Source organism: Marmota marmota, unplaced genomic scaffold, assembly GCF_001458135.2.
Source record: "Marmota marmota marmota unplaced genomic scaffold, marMar, whole genome shotgun sequence".
In the NCBI taxonomy this organism is placed as follows: Eukaryota; Metazoa; Chordata; class Mammalia; order Rodentia; family Sciuridae; genus Marmota; species Marmota marmota.
This window is the reverse complement of record NW_025999977.1, coordinates 3160150-3178212: the sequence shown is the minus strand read 5'-3', so window position 1 is coordinate 3178212 and position 18063 is coordinate 3160150. Positions and strand designations below refer to the sequence as shown.

At 39.1% G+C, this 18063-nt stretch overlaps 2 protein-coding genes across 3 annotated transcripts; both read right to left on the bottom strand.

Moving 5' to 3' along the window:
- Nucleotides 1-266: 266 nt before the first annotated feature.
- Nucleotides 267-12124, bottom strand: Snrpg (small nuclear ribonucleoprotein polypeptide G). The gene is made up of 4 exons (XM_015479555.2): nucleotides 11976-12124; nucleotides 8066-8088; nucleotides 6955-7079; nucleotides 267-443 (listed from the first exon to the last, which is right to left on the bottom strand). The coding sequence occupies exons 1-4, from the start codon at nucleotides 12005-12007 to the stop codon at nucleotides 393-395; spliced, it is 231 nt and encodes a 76-aa protein (XP_015335041.1). The 5' UTR covers nucleotides 12008-12124; the 3' UTR covers nucleotides 267-392.
- Nucleotides 12125-13613: 1489 nt separating this feature from the next.
- On the bottom strand, nucleotides 13614-18001 carry Fam136a (family with sequence similarity 136 member A). 2 transcript variants are annotated; one of them, XM_015479553.2, is made up of 3 exons: nucleotides 17845-18001; nucleotides 16775-16915; nucleotides 13614-14689 (listed from the first exon to the last, which is right to left on the bottom strand). In XM_015479553.2, exons 1-3 carry the CDS (start codon nucleotides 17929-17931, stop codon nucleotides 14501-14503), a joined length of 417 nt encoding a protein of 138 aa, XP_015335039.1. In that variant the 5' UTR covers nucleotides 17932-18001; the 3' UTR covers nucleotides 13614-14500. The 2 variants fall into 2 exon arrangements, with proteins under 2 accessions (XP_015335039.1, XP_048660102.1); XM_048804145.1 differs by having other exon boundaries at nucleotides 17837-17959.
- Nucleotides 18002-18063: the final 62 nt, after the last annotated feature.

Here is an 18063-nt window from a genome sequence, read left to right as displayed (position 1 = left end):
GATAATCTACATTTGGAAAAGTCAGAGTATAAGTTACCAGTTTACATGTTTCATAGTAACCCCACTCATGCATTCAGGTTGACTGTTTTTCTCTCTCCTCAGCACTAAAAAATGCAGAAAAATCCTTGTAATGTTTCACACTCAGTAAGATTCTCCTATTTTAATGTATAAATATACTTTTTAGAATCAGTCTCAACCATGAAAATTCACGTTAGAAAAGTTAGGAGCTAACATTCTATATCTACATTCAAAACATCTGACAAAGCTTTTTGCTATTGAAGTTTATTTAACAAAAAGTTTAATATGAAAGTGTATATGACCCAATTTTCAAGTCACAGTTAAACAGGGCTTCTGGAGGGAGGACACGGATTTCTCTGTTGAACAGCCGTTATTTATACTCGTTCTAAGGCTTCTAACATGATGATACTGTTTCCTCGTATTACCTGGAAAGAGAAAAGTAAATTTCATTCAGTAGATAATTTCTACCAAATCATTAATAGATTCTCCACATTACATATCAGTTTGAGACTTTTTTCAAGTCATAGGGCGACCAAATAAATCTTTTAATCCTGACATGAAACTTTATGCTAAGTCCTTTGGAAGAGATACATAATTTCTTTTCTTTTGGGGGTGCAGGGGGTACCAGATATTGAACTCAGGGGCACTCAACCAACCACTGAGCCACATCTCCAGCCTTATTTTGTATTTTATTTAGAGAGCGGGTTGCCTCAGCACTTTGTCATTGCTGAGGTTGGTTTTGAACTCATGATCCTATTGTCTCAGCCTCCTGAGCTGCTGAGATTATAGGCGTGTGCCACTGCATCCAGCCAATAATTACTTTTTGAGATGCCAAATCCCCACTGATTCAATTCACCTTTTAAAGTTACAGGACTCAAAACATACACAGTCCTGTCCTTCAGATCTAAAAATCAATGGGAAAAACAGGCAAAGAAGAGTATATATGTCAGTACATACATATGTGAAAAAACTTAGGAGGGAATTTGTGCAATATCAGCTGGACCTACTTAGGAAAGTGGGTAGAACTTCGACAGGATAAATACTCAACAGAATGAGGATGAAGACAAAGTATAAGGGAATAAGGAAAGAGTTTAATTTGAATGTCACAGGAAAGTCATGAAGGAAGGTGGAAACCAAGATACTTGGTATCCAATCTTAAAAGGTCTCAAATGCCAATCTTAAAATGGAGGGCATTTAACTGGCAAACCAATAGTTTGCCAGTTAAAATAAAACTTAATGATTAGAGGAAAGACAATAACAGTCCTGGCAACAACATATGTAAATATGAATGAAGGTGCTTAGAGGCCGGAAGTTAGAAAGGGCCCTAGGAATACAGTGCCTGACTTAGTAAATATGCTATCAATAATGATAAGCGGGGATATTTATGAGAACATAGATGAAATGGTGGTAAGTAAATTCAAGAAGGATAGAAAAACAAGTGGAAATCGGAAGGGACTGGAAATAAGAAGTCTCTGATGGACCTATGGATCATGAAGATCTGTAGATCACAGACCAGTGAACTAGAACTGAAGAATGAAAGGACAGGAGTGGGATGATAAAAAATATGATTATCCAAGTGTTTATTAAAAATAGAGGCATTTTGGGCTGGGGTTCTGGCTCAGTGGCAGAGTGTTTGCCTACCATGTGCGAGGCACTGGGTTCAATTCTCAGCACCACATATATTAATGAATAAAACAAAGGTCCACTGACAACTTAAAAAAAAAGGAGGCATTCTAAGTAAAATTCAAAGTGGAGCCATGCTTGTAGACCACTACCAAAGGTGAAAATAGTTATAAACTTGCTCTTTTCTCCCCTCATTCAGGTAACTTTAATTATACACACACTATGACATTGTCTCCACTGAAATGTAAATTCTAGGAAAGCAGGGACTGTGGTGCACTACCTCTAACATAGGGCAAAATATATGTGAAATAAACAAATGAGCTCTGCATGAGACTGGAAGGGTACACAACAGGTGTGAGACAGTGTCTCAGAACCTGGGAATTAATAGCAACTAGTATGGTGAAAGACGTCAAAGAATTAAAGAGAACAATGCCCTAAAATCGGTAAAGGGGACTAAAGGAATCTGTGACTTTTAGTAAGTCAGGGAGAGAAATGTAGAGAGCTAAACAGTAAGTTTACCTAGTTTTTAAAATTCCTGACTCTTTTTTAATGGTGCTGGGAATAGAACTCAGGGCCTCAAGCGTGCTAGGTTAACTGCTCTACCATGAGCACATCCTTTTTTATCCCCCTTTGACCAACAGATGATGAAAAAAATATTACAATGATCACAACATGAAAAACAACTAGCTTTCTTCCTTCCCAGTTTTCTCATAAATTTGTCCATGTCTGACACTTCTACCCTAGAAGTGGAAGGTGATAAAGAGATTATTTTAGAAAACTAAGATTTTCTGATCTGAGAACCTCATCACATAGTATTTAGGAATAGGCTACTTGTTGAACACCTTTGCCCTTCTTCTTTTGCCATATGTTCAAGACTCAATTCTACCAATTAACCAGAAACATCAGATCCAGAATCAATATCCCTCCTTTTATTAAGTGTTGCTCTGGCTTGCAGCCTCTTCACAGGGCAGTTGTCTAATAAGATGATCCTACAACAGCACAATTCTTACACACACATACACAAACACAAAAACATACATACAAAATTTTAGCAAGAGCTCCTGAACCATGCAGCATCAAAATACACAGAATTTTTACTATATTCTTTGGGGGACCTGGAGCAAAGTCATCCTATCTTAAGAAAATAAGACAGGTGATACTACCAAGAGCTTTGGAGGAGAAGGGTGTTTCAGAAGAGGATAGTTGACTTATTAGGTAATTATCCTTCTCCCCCTCAGAATGAAAACACATATGCATGAGTATGCGTGCGGCGCGCGCGCGCACACACACACACACACACACACACACACACACACAACCCCTCCCCTCAGAAAACACAATGGGTCACCAACTTGGACAAGATAATGTAACTGTCTCCTTTGTTAAGAATATCTGAGGAAAAAAAAATTTAACCTGTTTCCCTTCTTCCTACTTTAGAAGTCAAAAGTTCACTCCCATTTTTGCATTTTCTTTAAAATGTTTATTTATTAAATATAATTGATGTATTATCATCACTGTGTGAAAGTGATGACTCAGCTAAAAGAATTACTGTCTACTGAGAAAAACTTTTTTTGGTCACATAATATTTGAAGTAAAAGAGCTGACTGCCTAACATAGCAAGTAGGTACTCTTGTTTTTAACCAATTTCTCTGTAAAGAAAATTAAGTCCAGCAAGATTCAGGGGAAAATTGACAGAAAGACCCATGATCCAAGTTCAATTCCTTATATGATAAAATTCTAATGAGCACATGATTATCTGGAAACAAACAAACAAAACCCTTCTCAAATCAGAATCAAAATTTAGATGCCAAAGATGTTTCTGAATCATTTGTTGGGATGCAAAATATAATCTATCCTCTATTAGAATGAAGATTTCCTAACTTTTAAGAAGGGCTAGAAGGAAGCTTGGGAGTATGTATTTTTTATTTTCTGTGGCACTGGGGTGCTCTATCAACAAGCTACACCCCCAGTCCTTTTTTTTTTTTTTTTAAAGAATTTCAATATTTATTATTTTTAGTTTTCCGCGGACACAACATCTTTGTTTGTATGTGGTGCTGAGGATCGAACCCGGGCCGCACACATGCCAGGCGAGCGCGCTACCGCTTGAGCCACATCCCCAGCCCAACCCCCCAATCCTTTTTTAAGAGTCTTACTAAATTAAATTGCTCAGGCTAGCTTCCAACTTGCTATCCTACTGCCTCAGCCTTCAGAGTCACCAGGTCATAACAAGTGTGCACCACTGTGACAGTCTTTTGGTGAGTATTAGAACCTGGTTGTTAATGATTCTGTTACCCAGAGACTCTAATACTGTCTGGGGGAAAAGAGGCTAGGCTACAATAATTGTTGCTCCAGAAATATTAGGAGTCAAATTGGTAAGAAAATAGGTTTTATTCAAAGCCATCTTTGAAGGAAGATAGAAACTTATATGATTTCATATATTGCCTTTTAAATCCTTGAAAATAAGTAGGAGAGGAGCTGTGCAATGAACATATATGCATTTTTAGTTAGCCTGTGCTAGACAGGACTGGGCAGCAAAAGGGGACTGTGGGCAGGCCTCAGCTCTCCTGTTTCTTTGGCACCTGTCAGGCTTGGGAGAATTGTAGCCCTTCAGATTTCACTCTCAGCAGGAGGAAGTTCCTAATTTTGGGGTGGTAATGGGGGTGCAAATTCAGTATGTTTTTAGAAAAATTTTTTTAGGCATAGATGGACATAATTTTAATTAATTATATTTATGTGGTGCTGAGGTTCGAACCCAGTGCCTCACATGTGCTAGGAATTGCTCTACCACTGAGTCACAACCCCAGCCCAAATTCAGTAGTTTTAATTCCACTATATTTTTATTCGACATAAGCTCTAGGGGTATGTGTCTGAAAGGTAGAGATCAATTTGCTGGAAAATTTGGGGTGTTGTGCAACCTGTTTTTCAGTCAAGTCTACTGATTTGCTTTTCAAAATGCAATAATGGAAACACATCTGAGATAAGTACTAACATAAACCTCGCAATGACTAAAAAAAAAAACAAGTCATAGCCAAGAGTGGTGGTACATGCCTATAATCTCAGCTGAGTAGGTGGCTGAAGCAGGAAGGCCACAAACTCAAGGCCAGTTTGGGCAAACTGGCAAGGCTCTATCTCAAAAAATAAATTTAAAAAAGCACCAGAGATGTAGTTCAGTGGTAGAGCACTTGTCTAGCCATGTTCAAGACCCTGGGTTCAACCCCCCAGGACCACAATTAAAAAAAAAAAAAAAAAACACAGGCAAATTTGTCAAAGCTGGGTCTATCCTTGTCCCTCTAGTGCTCAAACTTTCAGGAAAAAACCAAACATTATATATCCACTGAGCTGGAAATATAGCCTGGGGTCCAATCCCTAGCACAACAGGGAAGAAGTGGGAGAGAAAAAACCCAACCCACCAAGGCTAACCCTTACTATTTCTTGGAGGTCAAATTTCGTTTTTGTTTTGGGGTACCGGGGACTGAACCCAGGGATGTTCTACCACTGAGCCATATCACCAGCCCTTTTTTATTTTAAGACAGGATCTCGCTAAGTTGCTGAGGCTGGCTTTTAACTTGTGATTTGCCTGCCTTAGCCTACTGAGCCCCCTGGGATTACAGATGTGCGCCACAGTGCCCAGCCCTTTTATTTTTAAGATGGGATCTCGCTAAGTTGCTGACATTGGCTTCTAGCTTGTGATCCTTCTGCTCAGTCTTTGGAGTCCGTGGGATTACATGTACATGCAATTGCACTGGGTTCTTTGGAGGTCTTTATATTCACCTTTTACAAGAAATTTAGGCTTTTAGACTAAAAACTATGCAACCCCTAGATGACAAGATAGGGTCAATATTCTAGCATATAGACACAGGCAACAAATTTCTCAATAGGACACCTAAAGCTCAGGACATAATGCTGAGAGTTGGTAAATGGGATGGCGTCAAGTTAAAAAGCCTCTGCACGGCAAAGGAAACAATAATGTGGAGAGAGAACATACACAATGAGAAAAATCTTTGCTAGCTACTCTTTTGACAAAAGATTAGTATCTACAATATATAAAAAACTCAAACCCCCCCCAAACCCCACATAACTCAATTAATAAATGGGCAAATGAATTAAACAGATACTCCTCAAAGAAGAAATACAAATGGCCAATAAATATATGAAAAATGTTCAACATCAACAATTAGGGAAATGCAAATCAAAACTACACTAAAATTTCATCTCATACCAGTCAGAATGGCAGTCTTCAAGGATACAAACAATAATAAATGCTATTGAGGATGAGAGAAAAAGGAACACTTTTACATCTGTGGTTCGACTGTAAATTAGTATAACCACTATGGAGGTTTCTTAACCAGTATGGAGGTTTCTCAAAAGACTAGGCATGGAACCACCATATGACTTAGCTATACTACTACTTGGTATTTATCCTAAGGAATTAAATCATCATAGAAATACATACCCATATTTATAGCAGCATAATTCACAATAGGCAAATTATGGAACCAGCCTAGGTTTCCATCAACAGATGAATGGATAAAGAAAATGTGGTATGTATACACAATAGAGTTTTACTTAGCCATAAAGAAAAATGAAATCATGTCATTTGCAGGGAAGTTGATGGAACCTGAGACCATTATATTAAGCAAAATAAGCCAAACTCGAGTCCCATCACTATATACAATTATAATGCACCAATAAAAACAAAACATTCACAAAAACACAACACCAAAACTTTCTTTGGTAGCCACATAACTCTGGCCTAATGAATATAGGAATGTTTACACTAAAATAAGGGTCTAATTAACACACACACACACACCCCCACACCCTTCTTTTCTCCCATGTGAATGGCTGTCATGATTATCCCTTGCAACTTTTACCTCGACTACTTTTAAATTTTGGGTGTGATAAATCAGAAAATTAAAGTTAACTACTTACACAAATAAAATAAAATCTCAAGGTCTATCCCACACCGATTGAATCAGACTCTGCATTTTAATAAGGTGCCTTGGGGATTCATATACATATTCAAGTATTACTTTACTACTTTATTGAAGAACTGACTATAGGTCTCTCTTATAAAGTTAAAAAATGATTTTTAACAGCTATTTCATGCTACAGGACCTTATAAGATTTTGTGTACTTGAAAACTTATTTTCAGGAATGATAAACCAAAAAGGAAATGGGAAGTCTTAACCTTCCCTGATATTTGCCTTTTATGGGGTCAACTACTCTAACTCCAAAATTTACTGTAAGGGAACAAAATACATATTCTAAAGCAAAAATGAAATCTCTAATGGAGGTCTTCTCTTTACTTACCACCATTCCAATATTGTTCTGTTGTCCACTAGTTGCCATCTCCACACATTCATCTATTACAAGATTCATGAAGGGATCAAATCCCCGCAATATTCCTTGGACATGTCTGCCACCATTTAATTTCACTATAAAAAGGGAAAAAGTTTTAATAAAACCATCCATTAACAGCCATTCGTTACTAACCAGGTATGATAAGACACAGGTAGCTGAGATGTTTGACCCACTATCATTACTATATGTCAAACACTGGCCTAAACATTTTATATTTAATTCTACATTTTAATTTGTAAGAACCCTCAACAGTAATAATATCTTTACTTTATCCAAGGGCACTGGAACTGAAGTTGTAAATTAATAAGCTTCAAGGTTAGTTTGTCACAGCTGAGATTCAATCAAACTAAAGACTGTTTACCTATAAAGCCTAATGCTCTTAATTCCTATGTACTTCAAGTATAGCATGGGTCAGATTTTTATTTTATTTTTTAATATTTTTATTTCTTTATGTGGTGCTGAGGATCGAACCCAGTGTCTCACACTGCTAGGCAGTGCTCTACCCCTGAGCCACAACCCCATCTCCTTTATTTAGGTTTAACAAATCTGTTTTTCCTATATACTACCAAGAAACAGAGTAAGCGCTCCTTGTCTAAATCCTTTGTGGCTTGTTTAAAAACATTTTTTTTTAGTTAGGTGGACAGAATACCTTTATTTTGTTTATTTATATGTGGTGCTAAGGATCAAACCCAGGGCCCCATAAGAGCTAGGCCAGTGCTCTACCGCTGAGCCACAACCCCAGCCCTGTAGCTTGTTTTAAAACGAAAAAAAGGTTGATGAGTTGAATTTTCAAATATTACAGCACAGAAAATTTCTGTTAATTTTATCAAAGTGAGGAAGGGTTTATATTAAATTATCCAAAAATTTTAAGTGCTATTAGAAATTAGATAAATAAAGTTGTCTGGTTAGCATTTTGATAAACCTACTTACTGAATGGATGTGAATTAGAGGTTCTGTGTGCTTAAATTTTTATCAAGTGGCTCCAAACACTGGACACTAAAGATACATGTAAAAAGCAACTGAATAATTAAAAAAAACCAAGACAAAGCAACAAACTTACATGATAACTTCTTGTCCATAAATCTGAAAAAAACAAAGGGGTAAAAATTATATAACTGTTTCAAAAATTTTAAGCAAAAGAAGCACAGAAGTATGTACAATAATTTGCTGAAATTTATACAATTGGAATAAGAAGTTTAAAATAGTAAAAATCTTATATTATCGTACAGGGTGATGGATCAAAAGGTTACCTAAGTTAGACATCATACAAAATAACAAAATTTGGGATGTTGCAAGACAATAAAACAGAATGTGTAGACTATATTAATCTACATTAAATTGATTCTTAAATGTGAATTTCAAAAGTATTACTGTTGTTTCAATACCATGTTGTTGCTTCACTGACCCAATTTTCAATGACTGGATTTTATAATCAAAACAGAAAAACAAAAATCTGGTTATGTTCTGGTTATTTCCAAAATAGCAATCAAACTATATCCAATTCAATAAGTATTTAATTTTATACCTGAGATAATAAGTAGTATTGTTTTATTTAACCTATTAAGTCCCAAGATTTCAATTTTACAACTTGTTCAATGAAATTGACAGAGGTTCATTAAAATAGGTCAGAACTCTAGAGATTATATTATTACTTAATATCATATTACAATTATATTTTTACCACAATATAACTATGCACTTATTTAAGTAGTTCCACCCCACCTTGGGTAGTCCTGGGAATTGAAGTAGGGGCACTTTACCACTGAGCTTCACCCCTAGCCTTTTTTTTTTTTAAATTTTTTTAGTTGTAGACGGACACAATACTTTTTATTTATTTATTTTTATGTGGTGCTGAGGATTGAATCCAGTGCCTCACATGTGCTAGACACGCACTCTATCACTGAGCCACAACTCCAGCCTGCCCAGCTCTTTTGATTTGAGGTAGGATTTGGCTAAATTGCCCAGGCTGGCCTCTAACTTGTAATCTTCCTGCCTTGGCTTCTCAAGTAGCTGGGAAATTATAGGTATGTACTACCATGCCTGGCTATATCTAAGTTTTATTTTCCCCAGTACTGGAGATTGAACCCAGGGCCTTGTGTATGCTAGGCAAGCTCTCTACCATCAAACTACACCACAGCCCTTATATTTAAATTCTTATAGGTGTTTCACATCTGGGACTTTGGGACAAAATAGGTTAATATTAAAACATTAAGCTTAAGTATTAAGGGCAGTTCTCAACACAAAACAATAAATGTATTCTTTTGAAATTTCAGTTAAATAAGAAAAATCCCATCTCAGTAGGATAGTATGTGAACATTAAGCCATGCAGCCAAATCAATTCCTACCACTTTAAGTTAAAGGCCAGAAAATATGAAATTTTGTTCAATTTTTTTTGGGGGAGTGGTGGTGTTACAGGGGATTGCCAGGGTTGTTCTACCACTGAGCTGCCCGATCCCAGCCATTTTTGTTTTTATTTTATTTAATTTAAAAAAACATTTTTTTTTTTAGTTGAATATGGACACATACCTTTTACTTTATGTTTATGTGGTACTGAGGATTGAACCTAGTGCCTCACACATGCTAGGCAAGCGCTCTACCACTGCGCTACAACCCCAGCCCCCAGCCCTTTTTATTTTGAGACATGGTCTTAACTTGTGTGGTGTCTCACCCTCCCAAGTAGTTGGTATTACAGGCATGGTACCTGGCCCATTAAAAAGAAAAACAAACAAACAAACAAACAAAAAAAACAACTTTTTTTTTTTTTTTTTTAAATGGTACTGGGGATTGAGCCCAGGGCCTTGCACATGCTAGGCAAGTACCCTGCTATGCCCCCAGCCCCATTCAATTTTAATGTAAAGGTATCATGGAAGAATTCAAAGAAATAATAACACATGGGGATTGACTGTAGGCAGGAATAAATACATTTACAAATAAAAATACATTTATTAAGTATAATGAATAAAATCATACATTTTAGTAGGACCTATGTTTAGCAGCAAATTATAACAAGAGCTTGATTCTTTCTTCATTTAAAAAAAAATATTTCTTAGTTATAGATGAACACAATACCTTTATTTATTTATGTGGAGCTGAGAATTATATTGTTTACCACCATTTTATAGATGGGGAACCAAGGCTCAGAAAGTTTAAGTAAATTGCCCAAAGTCACCCAGTTAGTGAGAAGGTGTGTGCAACACAAACGGTTCAATTTGACTGAAGAAAAAGACACTCAAATATCAGTGGTTAAGATTTGATGCTTGGAGTTTAGGTGGAGGGACTCAATGCTAAGATATGAAATCTGGACTTTATTTTGCAGACAGTGGTAAGTTGTTAAAACACAGTCAATCATTGGCAAGACTTATCATGGCAGCAAACTTTAAGATGTGGGAGGTTCAATTAGCTGGGCTAGGGTATTACACCCTCAGCATTACTGACATTTGGGTTCAGATACTTCTTGGTTGTTGAAGGCCATCCAATAGCTTGTGGGATGTTTAGCAGCATCCCCAACCTTGACCCACTAGATGCTGGCAGCACTAAACTCCTCAGCCCCATTTAAGAATCACTGAGAAACGATGAGCTAGGAGAAGAATACAAAAATAGAAGAAAGTATCTGCAGGAAACTAAAGAAAGAAGAAATCTACTCATTTGCAGGAATATCTGATAGGATTTAACAATTCATAACATCTAAGAATGAGAACTAGTTTCATTCTCTGAAATTCTCAAATATTTGTTAAGAAACAGGAAGGAAATCTAAAATTACACATGAGAACAGTCCTTTTGCTAAAAAATAATCACCATTTTACCAGTCTCTGATGAATTCGGATACCTACAAGACTTCATTCATCAGCTCATCAACAAAATAATTTTTATTTTAAATAAACGTTGTCACAAAAATCTCTATTCTTCTTAATGCTGGAACTTATGGTTTAATAATTTTTGTTCTTTTTTTGCAGAACTGGGATTGAACCCTAGGCCTCGCATGTTAGGTAAGCACTCTACCTCCAATCTTATCCCCAGCTAATAATTCTTTAACAAATTCAATTAAAATACACACGGATTTGCACACAGTAGTTGCTTTGATAAAAATGTACATTTAAATACAAACGCTTCTTTATGTCTATCTTTTTTTTCAGGACCACTAAAAAACAGATTATACAAAAGGCAGATTATATGGCTGTGCAATCCAATTAACACATGCAGATAAAGAACGATGTATAAATTACTACTTGGTTATAAAGAAGACAAGTACTTCGTAGACAGGACATACGTTAAGTTCAGGCAAAAAGTTTTGCGGAGGTTAAGCTTTAAACCGGGAACTACTTAAAGACATCTATGGTGATTCTACTAGGCGCAGAACAAAACTCCAAAGGACTAGCCTTTTTTGGTGAGAAAAATTAATGTTCTCACACGATTCTAACACCAGAACAAGATATAACACCACATTCAAGTTTAACTTAATTACAACAGGGCAAGAATGTACCGAAACAGCACGTGGTACCCTATTCATATGTAGGATTTCTTTCTTTCTTCTTCTTTTTAAAATATTTCTTAGTTGTAGATGGACACAATACTTTTATTTATTTATGTGGTGCTGAGAATTCGAACCCAGGGCGAGTGTTCTATCACTGAGCCACAACCCCAGCCCTTGTAAGTAGGATTTCTATGTATGAATTACAAATGAACTTAAATTTAAAAAGGAGAAAGAAAAAGGAATGGAATTTCTTAATAAAAGCTCAAAGAAATAGTTATGCATTTTTGTCTTTTCGATTTCCTGGGCTTCCGGCTCGAAAGCCAGACCCTGGTGTGAATCTCGAGGGGCTTCAGGACCGAATAAGAAATGGACAGAAAGGGGCTTGGGCCCCGTTCGGCATACACACGCCAGTCACAATGGCGGGAAATGGAGAAGACTTAAAGAAACTTGGGGCACGCATGGAAGCGGCCCTTTCCGAGCGGACCTCACACATACTCACTTTTTCAGCTCGGGAGGATGAGCCTTGCTCATATTGTCTACTCTTCAAGCTCAAAGATGCTTTGAATCGGAATTCGCGGCCTCCTTCACGCTACCGCGGTAGACTCGGCGTTTTACGATTGACGTCACCGGCCCGATAGCCAATCGTTTGTCAGTAATTTTTACATCTCACCTCGCGATACTTACAGGAAGTCCAAGCACGTTGGTCAGGCGCCGGTTTCCGGTTGCGTCGTCGGCGATTGGCCTTGACGGGGAGGAGGGGCCTTGATTCTTTCCTTTTTTTAAAGTTGAGGTAAGTCAGGTGTCTGGTTCTGGGTAACCTCGGCCACTGTTACGTTTGTGGATCATGTTGCTTATTTTCCTTATATATGCCGAATGGAAATGAGCTCTGGAGGAGTGGGCCTATGATAGTTCTTTGGCAGGAATTCCTGCTGTGTTCCTAAGCTTCCCGTAACACCCAAATTAGTGATCTAGAAGTAAGGCTGCTGTCTCCAGGAATTTGAACCTAGAGCCTTGGAATGTGGTCCCTATTGATGGCCCAGTAATTTCTTCTTTTTTTAATTAATATTTTTAGTTGTAGATGAATACAATACCTTTATTTATTTATTTTTTAATGTGGTGCTGGGGATCAAACCTAGTGCTTCATGCATGCTAGGCAAGCGCTCTACCACTGAGTCATAACCCCAGTCCCCAATAATTCTTTTAACACTGCCTCCAGAACTCCATTCAATGTACCACGGACCCAATGTATGAGACGCATAGTGCAGCGTAGATATTCTCTAAGGAAGTATTGATTTTCCACATCAAGTGTATGTCTAAAAAATAGATTCCCATTTGTTTTCTGCTGTTATCCCAAATAGTAAAATCCAGATTAAAGTTAAATGCATTCCTAATGTTCAGTAAAGACAAATTACATCATATATTTGATGTATGATGGTACTCAAAAATCCTAGGCACTGAATTTTCTCTTGGAGGGTAATAACAGTGTAACTTTTCCATCACTTGCTGTTACTGTTGAAACTAGAAACTTGACATGTTTTTTTTTAAGTTTCTTTTCTTCATTAATGGATTTCAAGTCATCATGTCCTAGCCTTCCCTTTGTGAATTGGCCCTACATCTGAACATATAATTAATTTCCACTCTTCCATACATCTTAAAAAATTTCACACGAGAAGAAACATACTAAGAAAGTGACAATATCACTGTCCAGATACAAAGAAACATCATCACAGGGAGATAATGAAACTATTTATTTTAAAGCCAAACCACTAGGAAAATATATTACAGCCTTGACAGAGCAGACAGACAGGCTATACTATCATTTCAAGTAATAAATTTGTAAAAAAGACAACATGCTCCTTATCCAGAAGTTAAGGTGCCATGCTGGGGCAGGAATACTGCATGTTGCAAAGGCCCCAGGCAAAAATGGTAAAGGTTACTGTGTGGGTTGTCCCTCCTTTGCTCTCAAAGTGGGAGTGGGTGTCACAGTTTTTCCTAGCCCAAGCTGTTTACTTTTTAACTTTCCTGTTGCCAGGGGATTATCTCCATAAGGCTCTGTTAATTCAGGGAACTAAATAAGCAATGCTGGATTTAGGATTCTGTTGCATTCTGTTCTATGAAAAGCTGTTTTTTTTTTTTCTTCCAAGGACAGTACTTCACAATTCCCTTAGCTAGTGAACAGTCACTGTTTTACTATTTCCAGATACTAGTATATGTATCACAATCAAAATTCCTCTCTTAAAGGGGAAAAGATTATTCTGTCACTTTGCTGCAGAATGCTGGTCTCTGCTTCCCATACTTAATGTGACATTACCTCTTATGTTTTTGCAGTGGTCTCCCAGCTGAGAGATGCAATAAAAATGTCAAGAAATCCGTATCTTGATGGCCATAAAGGGTATACACAAGGAAGCTTGAAGCTTTCCAAGTTCTTATTCAAACTATTCTCCCTCTCAGATTCACATCTTAAGTCCACTTCATGCCTTGTATATAAAAAACTACCAAATAAAATAAAGATCTGGTAATCTTTTCCCTCTCCTAGATTAGTGATCTCCTGGATTTTGTTTTACAGCTTATGGAAAATGGTATGTTACTTCTGGTAAACAGGAGGTTGGCAACAAACAAAAAACACCTCTTCTCAAACTCTACCAGGTCACTGGCAGTCTGGAAGAACCTGCCATCCTGTAGATACCTGTGTTGTAAGAATCTGGTACCTTAGAGGACTCTGGCTTGGTACAAGGGAGCTTTCTACTGTCAGGATAACCACTTGCCATGTAAAATTTAGGCTCTAAAAGTCTCTCCCATCCTTTCACTCAAATTTTAGCACCATTTTTTTTTTTTTTTCCCATTTCATTTTCTTGGATCAAGACACAAAGGAACCAGTGTCCTAGAGTCAAGTGATATATGCCTTAAACTTGCTGCCATCCTTAGTTTCTTCATTCATATAAACTTTGCTTAAGAGACTAAAAATTCCCAATCCTTTTAAAATAGATTCCTGCTCTGAGCCCCAATGGTCACTGGCAAGAACTTTTATTTCCCAATGGATGAGAGAGACTCTTTCATCTTCTTGGTCATAGTTGGGATGAGTTGCATGTGGTCATCCACACACTTGGTCACACAACTGTCCAGTTGCCGCTTCACCTGAAGCTCTTTATTCCCAGCATCTATTGAATCTTTGGCTTTGTCATTGCAATGCATGGTACACCGGGCCAGGCGGTCCTAAAGCAAGAAGGAAGAGAAGGCTGAGAGGCTGGGTTCCATTTACTAAGTGCTCATCATGTGCTAGTCTTGGCATTCATATCTGGATCAGTTAAAGGGATACGAAGTTCAATTAATTAAGATTGTCTTGGGTGAAACAGAAGGTCACACCAGGAAGATCCAGACAAACATTACTAGAAAGAAGGGGAACAAGAGGATAAATTATGTGGAAACCGCTGTACTATCTTGAAACATCTTGATTCTTTATTGTCTGTTTTTGTGACAGAGGAACACTCAATTCAATTCAAATATTTATTGAGGGCCAGTCATTTTTCTAATGTTGTAGAATATAGCAATGAGTAAACAGATACAAGTTCTTGCCCCCATGGAACTTGCAGTTCAGTGAGGGGAGAGACCAACAAAATCAGTAAGTGGACCTGTTGAGGAAACCATTGGACATATGAATCTGGAGTTCAGGAGTGAGGTCTGGTCCTGAGATGTGAATGTAGGAGTTATCCGATACAGATGATACTACAACAATGAGACCAGACAAGTAATTAGAAAAAAATTAGAAAAAGAGACAGGGTTCCAGTATAGCCTGGGCATTTCCAACGCTCAAGAGGTTGGAAAGGAAAGTGCCAGCAAAGGAGGCCAAGAAAGAGGGAAAGGGAGAGAGGTGCTCTGATGGCCAAAGGATAAAGTGCTTCAGAGAGGTGAGGGAGTCACTGCATAATGATGCAGATAGGTTGATTAAGATGAGGACTGCACAATGATCATTGGATTTATCCCCAAGGAGGTGCACTCAAACTGCAAGAGCAGTTCTGGTACAGTGGAAGGTGGAAGTCTGCCTGAATCAAGACTACAAAGAGAATGGAAGGAGAAAGTTATATAGTAATCCAAGAACCAAGTTTTCAAAGACCTCATCTATAAAATTAACTGTCAAATGAACAAAGAAATCCTTTGGAGGGTTTTCCATGATCTTGGAGAAATTATCCCTTCATAATGGCAGTAATTTTGAAGAGTTTTTGTATAGCACAATTGTAAAAAATGTACCATACATAAACTAATTTATTTTGAGAGGTGGTGGTGGGGTCTCTCACTATATTGGCCCTGGCTGGGTTTGAACTCGTTCCTGGGTTCAAGTGATTCTCCCACCTCCCTCACCTTTCTTAGTAGCAGGGACTATAGGCATGTGCCATCATGCTTGATTAGGTGTGATTCTTTTTCCTGTGAATGGACTCTCAGGCTATGAGAGACTGGTTCAGAAGAGGGCTCTAAATATACATGGAAGAAGGGAATAAAATGAAAAGGTAAAAGGCAGTTCTCTTAGGAATGTCAGGGGGCGTTTCTGAGCCAGGCATCAGTCAACAAAAATGCTTCATATAAATGACCACTCCCAGTGACACCAGAACTGCCCCTTGGGTGAGGCAAGCAGGGGTAGTCTTGGGTGGGTCTTGTAAGTTCACAAAATAAATGCAGGGTTTTCCTCTAACCGTGTACCTTTAAAGACTGTCTTATTCTACTTTCCTGGGAATTCTATCTTAAAAATGGATCAACATACGTTTTAGAAGATTTTATACTACATAGCATACACAGTATCTGTACGTGTCTAAATCACTCCAAACTTTACAACAAAAAGTATAAGGGCTTTTGGTCATAAACTCCCCTGGCAACTCCTTTTTTTTTTTGTCCTGAAGATTTACCAAGGGGCCCTTAACCCACTGAGCCATATCCCCAGTCCTTTTTTATTTTGAGACAGTGTCTTCTTAAGTTGCTTAGGTCCTTGCTAAATTGCTGAGGCTGGCTTTGAAATTGTGATCCTCCTGCCTCAGCCTCCTGAGCTGCTGGGATTGCAGGCTTGTGCCACCACACCAGGTCTGGTAATTCCTTTTTACATCATTGTTTTATGGAAAAAGATAGTTCAACTTAATACTCAACTTTCAGGATCTTTTCAAAATTTCAAACCCTGGGAAGATTGATTAGCCATAGGACCATTACAAATTTAAACGGAAATAAGACACTAAAGCCAAAAGCTCTGAACAAACACTTGTTATCTCCTGCAGAGTACATCAAGGACTAGACACCTCTATTTGGGGTATTCCTCACCTGGAACTTCTCCAACTCACTGGTCACCAAGGCCTGGGCTTGAGCCAGAGGTGCATGGCAACGCTCAATGCACTGGTGTACTTGCTGCATGGAAGCCTGGCTGTCCTCACAGCAGCTGGCGCTGCACCGGAACATGAGGCCCTGGGGAGAGAGGACAGAGCCTGGTCAGGTAGAAAAGCTTCAGAGGGACAGAGATGATCAAGGAGTAATACAAGGCTTAGGAGGTTACATGTGTATTTACATGTCCCTCTTAACCTGCTTTTACCTTCCATTAGAATAGATATCAGGACCTTAAAACAACGACCAAGAAAATTATCCTGTGCTTAGTACAGTGTTTCATGGCATTCTTATAGCTAGCTCATTGGTACCTGTTGGTACCAATGGCTGAGTGGATAGGGAAGGAAGAACTGGACAGGTGAAACCAGGTAGCCCACAGGTACAGAGGTCGGCAACCTAGTAATCTTACTTCCACCAAATGGCATTCGACCAATTAATCCTTGACTCAAGGGACAGTATAAAGGAAACCCACAATCCGGTGAGGGAGGCGGGACGAACAACCACAAAACATTTAGGGGGGGTCAAAGCAGAACAGTACACAAACTAGCGTTGTGTGATGCAAGGTTCAGGGCAACAGAACCGGGCATGACCTGGCTATTGGGGAGATCGGGAGATTTTTTTCTACTTGACCTTCCATCCTGGCCGTGTCCTTTCTAGGTCTTGGGCTGTTCACCTGCGTAAGGGGCCGAGCCAGAGAGGATGGGCGGAGGGGCGGGACGAACGTCCCACACCCAAGCCTTCTAACTCTGGCCCGTGGAACCCTCTCACCCAGGTCGAACTGGGTGGACAACGGCCTAGCGCGTGGCCGGGCCAAGGATTTCACCCGATAAACCTAAGCTCCAGAAGCCCTGCCTGAGGGCGAGGCGGGCTGAAGGACGCCACGGTCACCCCAGAGGCGCCCAGACCCGGTCTGCAGGGATGGGACAGCGGTGCCGGGCATAGAGCAACAGCTGAGGGAGTCTGGGAATCAGACCGCGGGAAAGGGGACCTCAGTTCGGCCCCCACCTTGTTACCTGCATCTTCCGGATGTTCTCCCTCTCCACACTCTTCACCATGGAGTCCACCGCCTCCTGCACCCGGAGCTGCTGCACCTCCGCCATGGCGACCCCGCGCAACGCCGCGCCGGCGCCCACATGGACTCAGCGCAGGTTCCGCCCCTCGCCGCCGCGTCCCGGCTCTCCGGCCCGCCCTCCCCAGGCCCGTGCTGCCCCCTGGCGTCCAAAGGGAGCAAC

Excerpts from the sequence above, each read along its gene's own strand:
- Snrpg (XM_015479555.2), bottom strand. The coding sequence starts at position 12,007 with ATGAGCAAGGCTCATCCTCCCGAGCTGAAAAA. Across the intron at positions 8,089-11,975 it reads CATCCTCCCGAGCTGAAAAA|ATTTATGGACAAGAAGTTAT; the intron begins GTGAGTATGTGT and ends TGTTTTTTTCAG. Across the intron at positions 7,080-8,065 it reads TATGGACAAGAAGTTATCAT|TGAAATTAAATGGTGGCAGA; the intron begins GTAAGTTTGTTG and ends CCCTTTTTATAG.
- Fam136a (XM_015479553.2), bottom strand. The coding sequence starts at position 17,931 with ATGGCGGAGGTGCAGCAGCTCCGGGTGCAGGAGGCGGTGGACTCCATG. Across the intron at positions 16,916-17,844 it reads AGAACATCCGGAAGATGCAG|GGCCTCATGTTCCGGTGCAG; the intron begins GTAACAAGGTGG and ends CTCTCTCCCCAG. Across the intron at positions 14,690-16,774 it reads GTGAGTTGGAGAAGTTCCAG|GACCGCCTGGCCCGGTGTAC; the intron begins GTGAGGAATACC and ends TTCTTGCTTTAG.